This window comes from Silurus aristotelis (assembly GCF_946808225.1).
Source record: "Silurus aristotelis genome assembly, chromosome: 11".
NCBI classification, from domain to species: Eukaryota; Metazoa; Chordata; class Actinopteri; order Siluriformes; family Siluridae; genus Silurus; species Silurus aristotelis.
Window position 1 is genome coordinate 20,712,957 of NC_139584.1, and position 14,639 is coordinate 20,727,595.

Sequence of the window (14,639 nt, forward strand, 5' to 3'; positions counted from 1 at the left end):
TGCATTTGTTTTTACATAGCTCTCTTACGGTTCTGCATTTCTTTTAGATTTAAGTCTAGATTGATTGGTCATTGCAACATCTTGATTCTGCTTTTTTCAGCCATTCTGTTGTAGATTTGCTGGTGTTCTTGGGATCATTGTCCTGTTGCATGCCCCAATGTTGGCCAAGGTTTATCTGCCTGACAAATAGCCTCACATCTGAGTCTAGTATATAGAGTTTATACTGTCAAGTATGCCAAACATGGAGCTGTGCATTATGGCCATTATGGACATTGTTTCAGGCTCCATGTGGTTTGATTAGATGCATTTTTGCAAACCTAAGCTATTCTGCCATGTTTATTTTAGAGAAAATAAGCTTTCAACTAGCAACTCATTCCAAACAAACCACACTTTCTCAATCTTTTTCTAATTGTACTTTCATGAACATTTTTATATTTAACTTTTAAATTAACATTAAACTTTAACAATCTCCCTTAAAAAAAACAGTGAACAGATGATAAGTTCAACAAAGATTTGCATCTTATTATCTAGATTCTATTTTTGTAAATTGTTCTATTTAGTTTCGACTCTTATGGCCTGCCACCATTCTAAAAACTCTTCCTGAAGATAAGAATGAATACTATAAACAAATTATTATATTATTACACTAGAAATGGCATAAAAAAGACTTACATGTCTGATATCCTGTTCAGTGTCTCTTTTAGTTCTTCTTCTCTGCATAGAACATATGTACAGAATCAAAACATGATAGGTGTCTACATCTCTGGTGAAATAATAATAGATCTGAGGCCATCAAGTATGAGGTCCCATAGATTAGAACATTATTTGAGCTAATCAGACCCTAATTTGCAGAGGTAAGAAAAGCATTCAACTCACTTGAATGTAACATCACACACAGGTACATTTTGTAGGTCAGTGAGAGTAAGAAAGTCAGAGTTAAAATAGTGCAGTTGAAGGATGCAGGCCAGTAGGAAGGCTGCAGGAAGTAAAATCTGTGCAAATAACTCTACAGTGTCAAATTGCTCCAGGCCCAGATCACGCAGACTGTAACAAACAAATAATGTAAGTACATTCCATTATGAAATGTATTGGAAGTTAATAATTTTGATCCAGTTGGTTACAGATCTTTTAATGTAGGTACTCTATTCTAATCAACTCTTAAGCAACTCTAATCCATTTTTACATTTATTTGAACGGAAACACTACATGATCAAGGTTAACAGTGTGTTTGCAACACTTACCCCTCTTCCGACATGCCTATGATTTGACGAAACAGTCCTGACACAGTCTTGAACTGGTACATGTAAATTAGAATCAAGACCAGCATAGAATAACCAACCACCACAGCCCAGAAATACTTCAGGACATGTCGCCATATGTCATACCGGACCTTAATAAGAGGAAACAGCAGGTTGCTTTTTCTGTTGCTGAAACCGTACATCTCACAGTCACAAGGTCTCTGTTGTGTTGTGTCTTGTCCACTACAGGCTCATATTGCTCCCTCATGTTGTCTTTCTCATGTCTGTTAATTGTTATTACTGCCATCTGTGTCCCATTTCCTGTTTATAAATAAGTTCCCTAGTTTTGCAATTGTCTTTCCTTTAATTTAAATGATCCTCAGGTTAATGTTACTAGACATGCCCTGTATGTCTCTAGTTTGTTCCAGTTTGCTCTTACATGCATATATTTGTATATTATCCCAGTGGTTTATTTTATATTCACACTGTCTCTATTTAAGTCAGAGCAATACAGTCAGACAGAGACAAAAGCGAAGAAATGGTTTGTTACTGATAAGCCAAGAAAAGAGTAGAAATAGATCGAAATGCACACTGTATTTAAAAAAAACTTGCAAATTATGACAAACTCACCTGGTAGAGAACCATACAGAAGAGGAACAAACAGATGTAAAGGATTTTGTAGACAACCACTTTCCCAGAAAAACTGATGACAAAAAACATGGAGCAGCAGCAAACAATCCAATACTTAACCAGAATGCCTTTAAAAAAATCACCCATTCTGTCCATCATGCTGGATGATTCGGTTTTATCAGCTATGCCTGGACACAAACACACATCTCTTTTAGACATATAGAACATGAAACATGTTTTTGTCCATAATTATGACGTATTATTTATTTTCTTATAATAGTAGTAAATTAATCCATGTATTTATTTACATCACTTATTTATATATTTTAACAATAACCAATTCAACATATACAGAAGTAACAATTTACAAAGAATAATGTTTTTTATGTAATTGTAACAGATAATTTTTCATCTATTTTCCTCTATTACATGTTAAAAAATACTACATACTTGTACTTTTGACATCATGAAGATTCTCTTCTTTTTTCTGTTGCTCTTCTTGTTTCTCAATTAACTGTTGTCGTAGCAACATCCAGAAACTAAATGTATAAATCATCTTTTTTTTTTTTTTAAAGAGAAAGAAACAAATGTTATTTTCATTAAATCCCAAAGCAAACAATAACGTTACATTTGCTCAGCGTTTTTCTTCTTAGTTCCATTAGCAATAACTTTTTATTTGTATTAGTTTTGGAAAAGTCTTTTCATTTTAACGTAGGATGAAAACAATTATTGGCACTATTGCTATTTCTATTTAAAATCAATGCTTTTTTTTTTTAAATATCTATATTTATAGTTATTATCTCATTATATATTGATATTAATCCAAGTTGTTATTTTGTTATATCATTATACAATAATAACTAAACAATTTTAATATTTAGCAATTCAAAATTCTGATTAATATTTTTAATAGCAAGATAAAAAGTAAAAAATAAACAATTGTATATTATCCATAGATAATAAGAAAGTAGTTAGAAATATACAGTAATATAACGTTAATAATAACAACATCAGTAAAACATGTGGAATCTCTGACAATTTAGGCTGTAATTTACCTTTGCTCCCAAGTGAAGACAGGGTGTGTGGTAAGTATAGAGATCAAAATCATCCAGAACTGCTTTTGGAAGAGCAGGGAACAGTTCACTATGATGGAGACGGAAAGCACTAATAAAGGCAGCCACCAACAGCAGCGTGCAATAAACCGCAAGAAAGGGAGCACTGATCATGGTGTACTCCCGCCGACGCCTTGACATCCAGATAACACAGGACCACACCAACAAGGCAAATGTAAGCCAGGAATTATAAGTGATGCTCCATACCTGTGCACGTGCGCGCGCACACACACACACACCCACACGCACACACACACACACACACACACACACACACACACACACACACACACACACACACACACACACACACACACCCACACGCACGCACACACACACACACACACACACACACACACACACACACACACACACACACACACACACACACACACACACATATTTGCTATTTTTCTTTAAAAAAAAAATTCATATACAAAAATATACAAATAAGTATTCATATAGAAATGTATTTAAAAATATAAATTATTTTGATTATTAAAAATGAAAAATAAACATAACATCAAATGTGATTAGAGGTCAGTGTGCTAGCTCCTGTGGCTAAGGTTCAGTACCTTATTTGGAAAGTGAGCAGCAGTATTTTAAATTTATTCTTGGCTGGTTATAACATAAACACTATATCCTGGGATATGATACAAATTGTAATTACACTAGGTAACATGATAAACTCTACCTATTATTTTATTCTTCTCATGTTACATTTAAATTTACAGATAAGAAGATTATCTATATAAACCTTGACTTGATATCATATAATCATATCCCTCATATAATCATATCTAATCATAATGGAAATCATTATTTAAATAGATGCAGCACTTTTAGATATGGAATATACTGGTAAGTTTACATTTTCTGTAAATTTTTTCTATAAAATGTTTCTGTCATGTACACATATTTTATTTATTATTATTTATGTTATTTTACTAGGAAAAGTATTAAGACTATCATAAAAGATGCTTCACTGTGTAAAATGTATTAAACACTAAATGAAATTATTTAAAAATCTCAAATACATATTTAATTTAAAATAGATCAATGTAATCGTGCTATTTAAATTGTATGCAACATGTCTAAAAAATTTCAGGATGGACAACTATGGGCTGGAAGTGTTACTAAACAAAAAAAAATAAAAAAATAAATAAACAGGTGAAGAAACACATCAGTTACTGACAACAGGTCAGTAACATGATTTGGTGTAAAAAAAAAATAAAAATGCTAAACTAAATGTACTGAATACTACACTTTCAGCACATCACAAAATAATAACGAAATAATAATAAAAAACAACAAAGAAGACACAGGACTGTTTAGGAGTTAGAATCCTGTATCAGACACAGATGGGGCAACATTCCTCTCCTGAAACTCCAGTAACTGTTCCCAGATGTAAATGGTCTGTTGGTAAAAAAAAAAAAAAAAAAAAAAAAAGGATGCTAGACAATGATAAACATGGCTCTATTCCAACTTTTTAAAAATGTGTTGCAACCATCAAATTCCTGTTTGCCATATTTTTTTTCTCAGTTAAAACATTGAAAATAATTGCATTCTGTTTTTATGTACATTACATATTGTAATTGGGGATTTAAATTAGATTTAGATATAGTTTAGAAGACTTATGTATTTATTATTATTAATTTTTAATTTAATCGAATAGTTTTACCAATATACAGTATGTCACAATTTCACTTTATTTTATCCTCCCATTCTGTTCATTGTTCAAACTTGTACCAAAAGATTGGTACATTTTGATAATAGTATTATGGTTTAGATTTGAAAAGCAGAAGACCATTACTCTAAATACATGGGGAAAAAAAAACTAAAAAAAAAACAAATATATATATATATATATATATATATATATATATATATATATATATATATATATATATATATATATATATATATATATCAAATAAATGAAAACTTATTAATTAATTAATAAAACTAAAATAATACTTCATTTTAAAAGGCAGTTTTACAGACCCACATGCAAAAACACACACTATATACACATGAATGGTGTTACCATCATTATGATTAGAGCAATAACGTAGCTCTGTTTCATAATGGACTGGCCAAGCAGAGCAAATGAACTTGTTTTAGGAGAAGAGAAAGGTTCCTCAGTTAGTGCCTCAGTTAGTACTTCAGTCAGTACTTCATTTAGTTCATCTTGATTATCACAGCTCGGTTCGTGTTCATCTGCAGCATCTGAGCAAAAATACCCAGACCACAGCACAAGTGGCAAGTTTTTGATTTAGTAAATTATAGCATTATATTTAATGAATTAAATATATAATTTATTGTAAATAAGTAAATGTACCATAAGCACAATCATGCTGGATGTACAATGGTAGGGAAAGACAATGTAAGTAGTCGCCATCTGACAGCAGAGGGTCCAGCCCGGAAGGATTATTGTTCTGCCAGCTGTTGTTTAGCATCAAAATATGCTGTTAACAGAAAAACAAAACAGCAACATTTATTAAAATTATTAAGGCTGGAAATTAAAGCCTGTTTTTATAAAAATTATTAATGCAGAACACTGAAGCAGTTATTGAGATTAAGGTTTTAGGACTATACAAATATCTCTATCTATCTATCTATCTATCTATCTATCTATCTATCTATCTATCTATCTATCTATCTATCTATCTATCTATCTATCTATCTATCTATCTATCTATCTATCTATCTATCTATCTATCTATCTATCTATCTATCTATCTATCTATCTATCTACAGTATCGCACAAAAGTATGGACACCCCTCACTTTTTAATATATCTTCTCAAGTGACAATACTATAGAAATAAAACTTGGATATATTTTATAGTAGTCAATGTGCAGCTTGTATAGCAGTATAGATTTACTGTCCTCTGAAAAAAACTTAACATTATTGTCTAAATGGCTGGCAACAAAAGTGAGCACACCCTAATTAAACATGTCAAAACTGTGTCCAAAGTGTGAATGTTTTGTGTGATCATTGTTATCTAGCACTGCCTTAATCCTCCTGGACATGGAATTCAGCAGACCTGCACAGCTTGTTGTTGAATCCCAAACTCGAAATCCGGAAAATAATTTTTAATCACTAAACTTTTGTTTTACTGATGCGCCAAGTTTTAAAGAAACAAAGCACCAAAATCCACCTTGATTCACACATCTGGCAATTACAACTTTTTATATCTAATATATTTATTTAATACTATATCTAAAAAATAATATATAAAATACACATACTTTTGTTTGTGTTTTTATGTTGATATATTTACATGCTGTACACATACCAGCATTACAATTTTGAAGTGAATTAAATTTTGAACATTAGAATTATATAAAACAATATTGATACTTAAAAAAACTTGCTTCATTGCCACAAATTAACAATGCAACTATATGATTATTAATTATTAGTATACTTAGAATTTGTGTGTGTGTGTGTGTGTGTGTGTGTGTGTGTGTGTGTGTGTGTGTGTGTGTGTGTGTGTGTGTGTGTGTGGGAGGGGGGGTCATACATTACCTCACTTATTTCTGGTGAAATGTAGTCACCATCTGCTATTTTTGAGAAAGTAGGGGAGATGTTTGATCCTTTTGAAGGACTTCCGATCTCCCATTCAACATCCTGTAAAAAAAAAAAAATCCACATATAGTAGAAACATATACCACCTCCCTGGGCTTTATCAAATTTAAATGGCAAATGACAAATATATATAAATATGTTCTCTCACAATTTTTTTTATTAAAATGACTTATTGCTCAGCAAGTATATCTAAAAAACATAGAAGGCAGATAATGCCTCCACTGGCCCCCTGTATTCAGGAAACTACAGGAAAAAATATATAACTGATAAGGGCTAATAATTGGGCTTCGCCAGTGAAATATTGAAACAGCTCCGGTTTTCCCATTGAGCCATGACTGAAGAGCCTTTCAGTCTGATGTTAAAAAGTGCAACAAAGACTAAGGAGCATTATAATGAAGTTAAGGTAGGGTAAAATAACCTCATAACTTAAGAATAGGGTGTAAATTTATGTTTAAGAGGTTGGGTGTTTGAGTAAGCACTGTTGGATCAATAATAAAAGAAAAGGTGAAAGCTGCATGACATCACAAAAGAGATCAGGCCCTTCTTCATAACTCATAACAAAAACTCATAACAAAAAAAGTATGTAAGTCAATAAGTCAGAGAGAATGATAAGTAAAGCCACAAAGAAGTCACCATTCAGTCTGAAGAAGTAACAGTGTGCAGTGACAGAAAATGGCATAAAGGTCAGGTAGACAAAGACACAGTAAGACCTTGCATAATTAAGGAGTATATTGGAGGGTGGCTAAAAAGAAACCACGGATAGAATTATGTCAAATGAAAGCACATGTGAAAACCATTTGAAAGTGTGACCCAGTTTCATTTCTTGTGATGAGACCAAGATCAGAATACTGTTTGTGGGCAACTTTTGTGTTTCATATAGTGCAAACCTTGAGCATATTTCAATTAACTGTATCTCTACAATGAAATGTGGTGGTGGCAGCAACATGCACTGAGGGGACATTCTTCAGAACATAAGCTTCTTGTCAAAATTGAAGGATGAAAGAATGAAGCATATTACAAGTAGATACAAGAGAATCTACATCATTGAAAATTTTTTTTTAAATAAGCTAGAGAGAAACTTCCAAAACACAAGGCCACAGCTGTCATGCGGAGAATGAAACGGAGGCGGAAACCAGAGCACAGTTCGCTTTGGTTTAATGACACACAGAGAGCTGCATTGTGGATTGTAGTAATGATTAAAAGCAAAATATCAAATCAAAACAAAGGCACTTAAAAGGCGCAAAAGGCACTTTCCAGTAAAAATAAAAATAAAATAAAAACATTTTTTTTTTTTTTATATATGTTTTACATAGCCATGTGAAATTCCTGATCTAATTGCCACAGATCAGAATCCATAAATGGCAAATGTTTAAAAAAATTCCATTCAAAAAACAACATTTAGACAATCCGAACAACCTACAGTAAATCTGGCATGAAAAAAATAAAGGGAAAATCACTCAATCAGAATACTGAAGCTGGTAGGAACGCCAACAAACACAAAGCTGTTATTGCAGCAAAATGTGGGTGAACCAGGTCTGATACTTAAGTATCGTTTTTCTTTTTTTTTTACACCTGATAAATATATATATTTTATTACTTAAAAAATACTTTAAGAGCATATTGGTCTGCACTAAAAAAAAAAAAAATAATAAACTGTCTAGAACCATGTATGTAATGTCATTTGTATTCCAGACAAGTTTGATGACTTTTGGATAAGGTTGAATACTTTTGCAAGGCAACGATTTACTAATTGTTAGTAAAAAATAGGGAAAAGGGAAATGGATCTATTTCAAAATTACCACCTGTTTGTTGCAGATCAACACTATCCACATGTTGAGATCTAAATGTCTATTAAACTCTCACAGCTAACAGAAATAGAGAGAAAAAAAACTAAAAAGAAAATACAGCTATACCCATGTAGCACTGAAGCTCCAAACTTTTAGCACTAACATTTCATTACAGTTGTGGGGGTGTAACGGTACACAAAATTCATGGTTCGGTACATACCTTGCATTTTAAGTCACGGTTCTGTTTAATTGCCGTATGGTTAGGGAAAAGAAATGCTTTTTGCAAATAATATTCAGTATTTTATACTATTTTATTTTATTTTTTAAATAGAATTAATAAAATTAATGCAAATAAATGCAAAAATGTAATTAATAGTTTTAATTTGTTAGACCCCATTTGGGTAATAAAGATGTGTATGTATATGTGTGTGTGTGTGTGTGTGTGTGTGTGTGTGTGTGTGTGTGTGTGTGTGTGTTGTGTGTGTGTGTGTGTGTGTGTGTGTGTGTGTGTGTGTGTGTGTGTGTGTGTGTGTGTGTGTGTGTGTTTGTGTGAGTAGCCACAGTGACACTGCACTTATTTTAATATCTTTTTTATATTTTTATGCATTGTGGCATTGTTGTGTATGTTTTTAAGTTAAATAATAATAATTTAAAAATGCACTCAAAATGCGAGATGGAGAAACTAAACAAATTTGATTTCCGCCACTTAATAGGTACCTGCCTGAGGGATTCAAGGACTCAGATTTAAACTATGTTCCGCACGTGAAAAACATTGCAACCAAAAGTCCTGTACCAGAAAATTTCGGTACTAATACGTGAACCGTTACACCTCTAATATATAGTGTTACATACAGATTTAGATGCCAACTTTGCAGTAGAAGCGTTCACTCTGACGTGTACGCGTCATGGGAATATTACTTCCCTAGAGGTCAAAAGGACAAACAAGCATCAGCATAAAATGAACTTGTGGTTAGTGTTCAATACAACTGATTGAATATGTCTGTCTATAACTAAGTGATTTTTTACCTCATCATGGCCTGCATTTAAAATAAGTTCACATCTATCCATCAATATTCTCGCCTGATAAATTCTTTTATGCTTTTTTAAAAAAAAAAAGTACCTCAGTAGTTTGGAGAGCCCAATTTTGGAGAAGAGCCACCAGTGTGTAGTAGAGCACTAGCAGTAACAGAGGGTTTATTATCATAGGCCAGCTCATATCTGGATGCAGACCCAGACTATATGGCTCTGATGAATTTGTGTGGATGAACGCAGTCATGCCAAAAAGCCTAAGGAACAAATAAAGAAGAAAGAGAGAAAGGAGAAAGGACGGAAAGAAAACAGGGAAAAAAAAAAGGAACAAAGTGAGGAATTGAAATTGACATTCACAATGTGAATTTCAGAAAAATGTATCATTTATTTAAAGGTTAAAGGTTATGTTCACAATCAGCGCCATTCTGTTAATGCCTGTTAGTACCTTGGATAAATGTCCTCAGGAGGTATTAGTTGCTGAAACAGAGGTAGCTGATAGAGGTAGAGAATCAGGATGTGTCCAGCACTAAATATAGTCATCAGTATACACAATGTGCTGAAATGGAGCACATCGATAGAGAACCCCAGTATCCAACACCATACAAGGCTCAGGAAAGACCCAAAATACAGTGCTGATGTCAAGGAGGGCAGCGCTATACCTGTAAACAAATACATAAATGAACAAACAAACACATTAGGGATCTCTACCAGAATGTGTTACAGGATTACAGGACAGCAAAAACTCTGGCTAAAATGTAAAAGATGGAACAGTGTATTTATACTTACTTTTCAGTGTATTGTGTATATATTTAGATTTGATCTACTGTCTGTCTGTGTGTGAATGTATATATACTGTATGCCATGTGTTTGTCCATATAGAGAATTTACCTGGGAGCTAGAATAAAAAGATGTCTTAAGGAAAAATAGACTAGTTTTACAGTGAATTCACTATATAAAAGATACAGTGGATATGTACCTAAGCATGTAAGCAAAGATGAATATATTATTTGCAATGAACAGATAATGTTTTAAAAAGAATTATGCATACAGTACATACAGATTTGGGAATATGATAAGATTCACATTATTTGTTGTTTTTTTAGTAGTGTATTTTTTTTTTTAATTATCTTTCCAGAAAGATTCTTAGTGCAAATCAGATTTTTCTTTTTTTGTACAAACAATGACTATATTCATTTATTCTGTTGTAATTCGTGGAACGACGAAGCTGAAAGCTGAGGTAAGTGCAGAGAATTTGCTAATACCCGCATGTATACAAAAACAAAGAAACGAAGGCAAAGAATCAAAGTAAGTGAAATGAAACATAAACCCGGCTCATGAACATAATATAATTCAACATGAACAGGCAACCACAATGAAAGGCAAGAAACGAGAGACAATAAGTGGTATGAAAGGTGCAGTGTAAATAAACAACTGCTAATGTTCATTTAAGTGAAACAGGTGCACAAACAGACACAAGGCACAGTTCACTGATGTGTATTGGCTCGTGAGAAACATAGTCATTAACGCCAGGTATTATCCTGATACATCCTGACACAACCTGACATTTACAGATTTCTAGATTTGTTATTAGATTGGGAAATAATCTAAATCTGTTTCAATACATTATGGGATAGTATAAACAAAAATAATAAGAGAGGGATTTAAAATACAGAACTGTGCATGTTTTGTAGACCAATTCTAAATTCAAATGAGGTAGCTGAGGGTGAGGGACTACATTTTTTTACCCCATTGTTTTCTAGCATTTTGCAGGCCATAGTGTTAGTTCATAATTAATCGTAAATCTTATTTTTTGTTAACAAAAATTCAGTTTAAATCAGAATATAAGTAAAGCAGTAGATATAATTGTGTTATATCTTAAATATGTTTGTGCGTTTTACCTGAAAGCCCCAGCAGAATGGTCACTACCACTTTTCCAGCAGTGTTCATCATAGTGGAGAGCAGTAGTCTTAGACCTGCTGCAAAGACAATTAGTTTCTGCACAAACTGAGGAGGCTCTGCTGGGGTTGCTTTAATCTCCTCAGAACTGTCTGTAGATGATGCTTCACTCTCCTCCTCATACTCTGATTCAGATGTTTCAGATGTTTCCTGGAGGCCAATAGAAAAGTCCTAGTTTAAAAAAATAACATTGTATTCATTGATTGCAAATCCTTGCCAGGCTATTAGTTACTATGCACTTATCCTGCCATCTTTGTATACTTGTCTTTAAACCCTTCAAAAATTGGGGACAAATGTGGACCGAAGACAGAAATAGTGTTTTTTATTCCTTTTCTGTCAAATTTATATACAATAACATAAACGACAGAGACATCAAAACCAAATACCTAATAATAAAATATTTTGAAGGACTTTAATGGGGTGATGCTAAACTATTTATAGTGTAATACTTGTATTTACTGTCTTTAAAACGTGAAGTGTGACGTGTATTGCGATTGAATGAAAATGTCAGACGATGTTGGTGCAATAATACCAAGGTTTAAAATCGTAACTGTTTGCATGTTACCTAATATTCGGAAAGCAAAAGCAAAGTGCAAATTACATTTAATTAAAGTGCAAATATAAGACACTAAAACAAAGATCAAAAAACAAGAAACAGAAATCTGAGCATTAATAAAACCAACAACAGCCATTAAAAACAAAAGATTTTGTCAATGGTGTGATTACATACGCAAGTCTAATGAATGTGAATCATTTCCATAATCTTAATTTTTGATCATTTATATTTTAAGTTTGCAGTAGAAATAGTGTGTGTGTGTGTGTGTGTGTGTGTGTGTGTGTGTGTGTGTGTGTGTGTGTGTGTGTGTGTGTGTGTGTGTATATGTGTAATATTGTGCTGTACCTCAGTTTCAGATTGTTGAATGTTTTGCTTTTGGTCATTAGTAGGTGGTTTCAGTAGCTTGTTACACAAATTCCGGATAAATAACGATGACAAGAACAAACCAAAATCTGGCACTATGTGGCGAATTATGTTGGCAGCATCCACATCACTGAATCTATATAAAAACATACCAAGTATAACTTTCCAAGGCACTTTACAGGTTATGCTCTATAAGAGTACCTCATGATTATAGCTGTTGTTAGAAGGTTTGTTAGAACAAAAAAATACTATTTTGCAAGTCTTGCGTGCAATATATTTCATATGTTCACTGTTTGAGTTATTCAAACACTTGTCAAAATATGAAAATATTGTATTTTCCTACCTGACAATTCCAAGATGATAGAGAACATTGTCCATTGGCCCACTCACTACAAAAAAAAAAAAAGGAAAAAAAAAAGAAACCTGTGTTCTGACAATTTTTAGTTCTTTCAATTTTCTTTATGACCCTATTTAAGTTTATTTAGTTCTGTTAAAATAGCATTTTACCTAAATCTACATACCATAACAATAAACATAGATATTCATCAATGTGCTGTACTGTATATAGTAATGCTAACAAATACATTCAATTTATTAGTGTAATGAGAAACAGGTCTTATTGTTTTCTTACCATTATCGTTTCATTTATGTCTTAATTCTTGCAACAAGCATATGTGCAGCTCTTCTGCAAGTTCTGCTTAATTTTATGATTGTCTCTAATTGGTGGCTTATAGACCAAACTTATTATCTACAGTCAAACTCAGAAATTGTAAAATGTTCCTAATCTCAACATTATTTTATGTGTGCAATGAGTTTTTATTTGTGGCAGTTTAACTAGTAAATTATAAAGTTTATCAAAATAATGTAATTAGTCAAAAAGTAGAACGGTATCCCCAACAAACTGACTTTTTTTTCTACATCAAGCTACTTTTGTGCTTGATCAAATAAGTACACAAAACAGTAATAGCAATCCAATCACTTCTTATAATTATGTTGCTGTTTTAGCAGACATTTTGGTTTTTGCAACTTTGTTTTTGTAATAGAAACCAATGTCTATAAGGTAGTAATATTATTATCATTCATTGTCCTTTCTACTCATATATGATGATGTAAAAATTATATATAATGATATAATAATCTACAGAGTCTTAAAGCAGTGTAATGAGTTATACCATGTTAAATTTAAATCTCAAGCCATTAAATAAATCATTTGTAAAACTATGATGAACAGACATTTCCTGGAGTCAAAGCATTCAACCAGCATGCCTGACCTTGTTACGTCATATGAGAAAAAGTTGTTTTACATTTCTATAGAATTTAATTTTTTTAAATAAATAAAAAAATGTCAAAACCATTTAAATAATACTATTTAATATTATGCAATAATATTTTGTATAACTAATTGATACATTTGTTATTTGGAGGCTCTGTTGGGTAACAAGAATGTCATGGAATTGGGTTTAAGACAAATGCTACTAATGGTTCCTTTGGATACATAAATATCAATATTGTTATTATATCAATATTAAATTATGTTTAGTTTTGTAATTAGGAATTAAAAAAACTTACAATTCAAACATGAATACATTGTTATTACATTACATTAAATTAAATGTAATAATCAATAGCAAAACAAGCTTAAAGAGTAATTGTATCATCTTTAAACTTCAATTAGTGAATTGTTATCTTTAATGATTGAACTATTTATTAATTGTTTATCTGAATAATTTATTACCCAGAAAGCAAATACTTTTATATTGTGGTAAAAGTAACATTACATGCAATTGCAATAAAAAATCGCAATGCAATACAATGCTAAGTAACATTTGTTTGCAGAAAAAAACTAATAAAAAGAATAATACGTGTTTGTTGATGATCTTCCATATATTACCACAAACGCTCAATAAACATTTTTCCAAAACAAATGACACCAATATAAACATAAATATAGGATTATGAAGAAAATAACTAATTTGTTTATATTACATGAATGCTTTTATAATGGACAGTCATCTTAATACTTTATAGGGCCACATCATGGGCTGAAGTAATATGAAACACTGAAAGGAAAAAGCAAAATAAGATGGATCTCACTTTCTTTAGGAATATATGCGAAGGTGATCTGTATCCCACACTGTAAAACCAGAAATGTTACAGCTGTGGCGCAAACACTCAGAAGAAACTGGCCTGTCTTTCCTGTAGAACACAAACATATACATACACAAACATATGTGTGAGCTGTGGAAGCAGAGAGCATGTCAAAACATAAAAGAGAAGTTTGGCTGCCAAGTAGAAATGAATAAAAAAGGTCAAATAGGCAGCATTAATAATTATAATTATCAAAATGCACGCTTCACCTGACATTTTATTCCAT

General features: G+C 32.1%; 1 protein-coding gene across 1 annotated transcript in view; it reads right to left on the reverse strand.

Moving 5' to 3' along the window:
* LOC310733397 (piezo-type mechanosensitive ion channel component 2) overlaps nt 1–12,681 on the reverse strand; it is a 45,583-nt gene extending 32,902 nt beyond the window's left edge. The window contains exons 1-14 of the mRNA XM_083554636.1: nt 12,609–12,681; nt 12,248–12,401; nt 11,289–11,496; nt 9,836–10,049; nt 9,482–9,647; nt 6,515–6,616; nt 5,322–5,448; nt 5,028–5,209; nt 2,924–3,187; nt 2,319–2,424; nt 1,869–2,056; nt 1,242–1,390; nt 877–1,044; nt 673–714 (exon numbers count right to left, since the gene is read on the reverse strand). Of these exons, the coding sequence (XP_083410762.1) occupies nt 673–714; nt 877–1,044; nt 1,242–1,390; nt 1,869–2,056; nt 2,319–2,424; nt 2,924–3,187; nt 5,028–5,209; nt 5,322–5,448; nt 6,515–6,616; nt 9,482–9,647; nt 9,836–10,049; nt 11,289–11,496; nt 12,248–12,401; nt 12,609–12,643 (2,105 nt within the window). The 5' untranslated portion in view covers nt 12,644–12,681. The remainder of the gene's footprint in view (nt 1–672; nt 715–876; nt 1,045–1,241; nt 1,391–1,868; nt 2,057–2,318; nt 2,425–2,923; nt 3,188–5,027; nt 5,210–5,321; nt 5,449–6,514; nt 6,617–9,481; nt 9,648–9,835; nt 10,050–11,288; nt 11,497–12,247; nt 12,402–12,608) is intronic.
* Between the last annotated feature and the right edge of the window lie 1,958 nt (nt 12,682–14,639).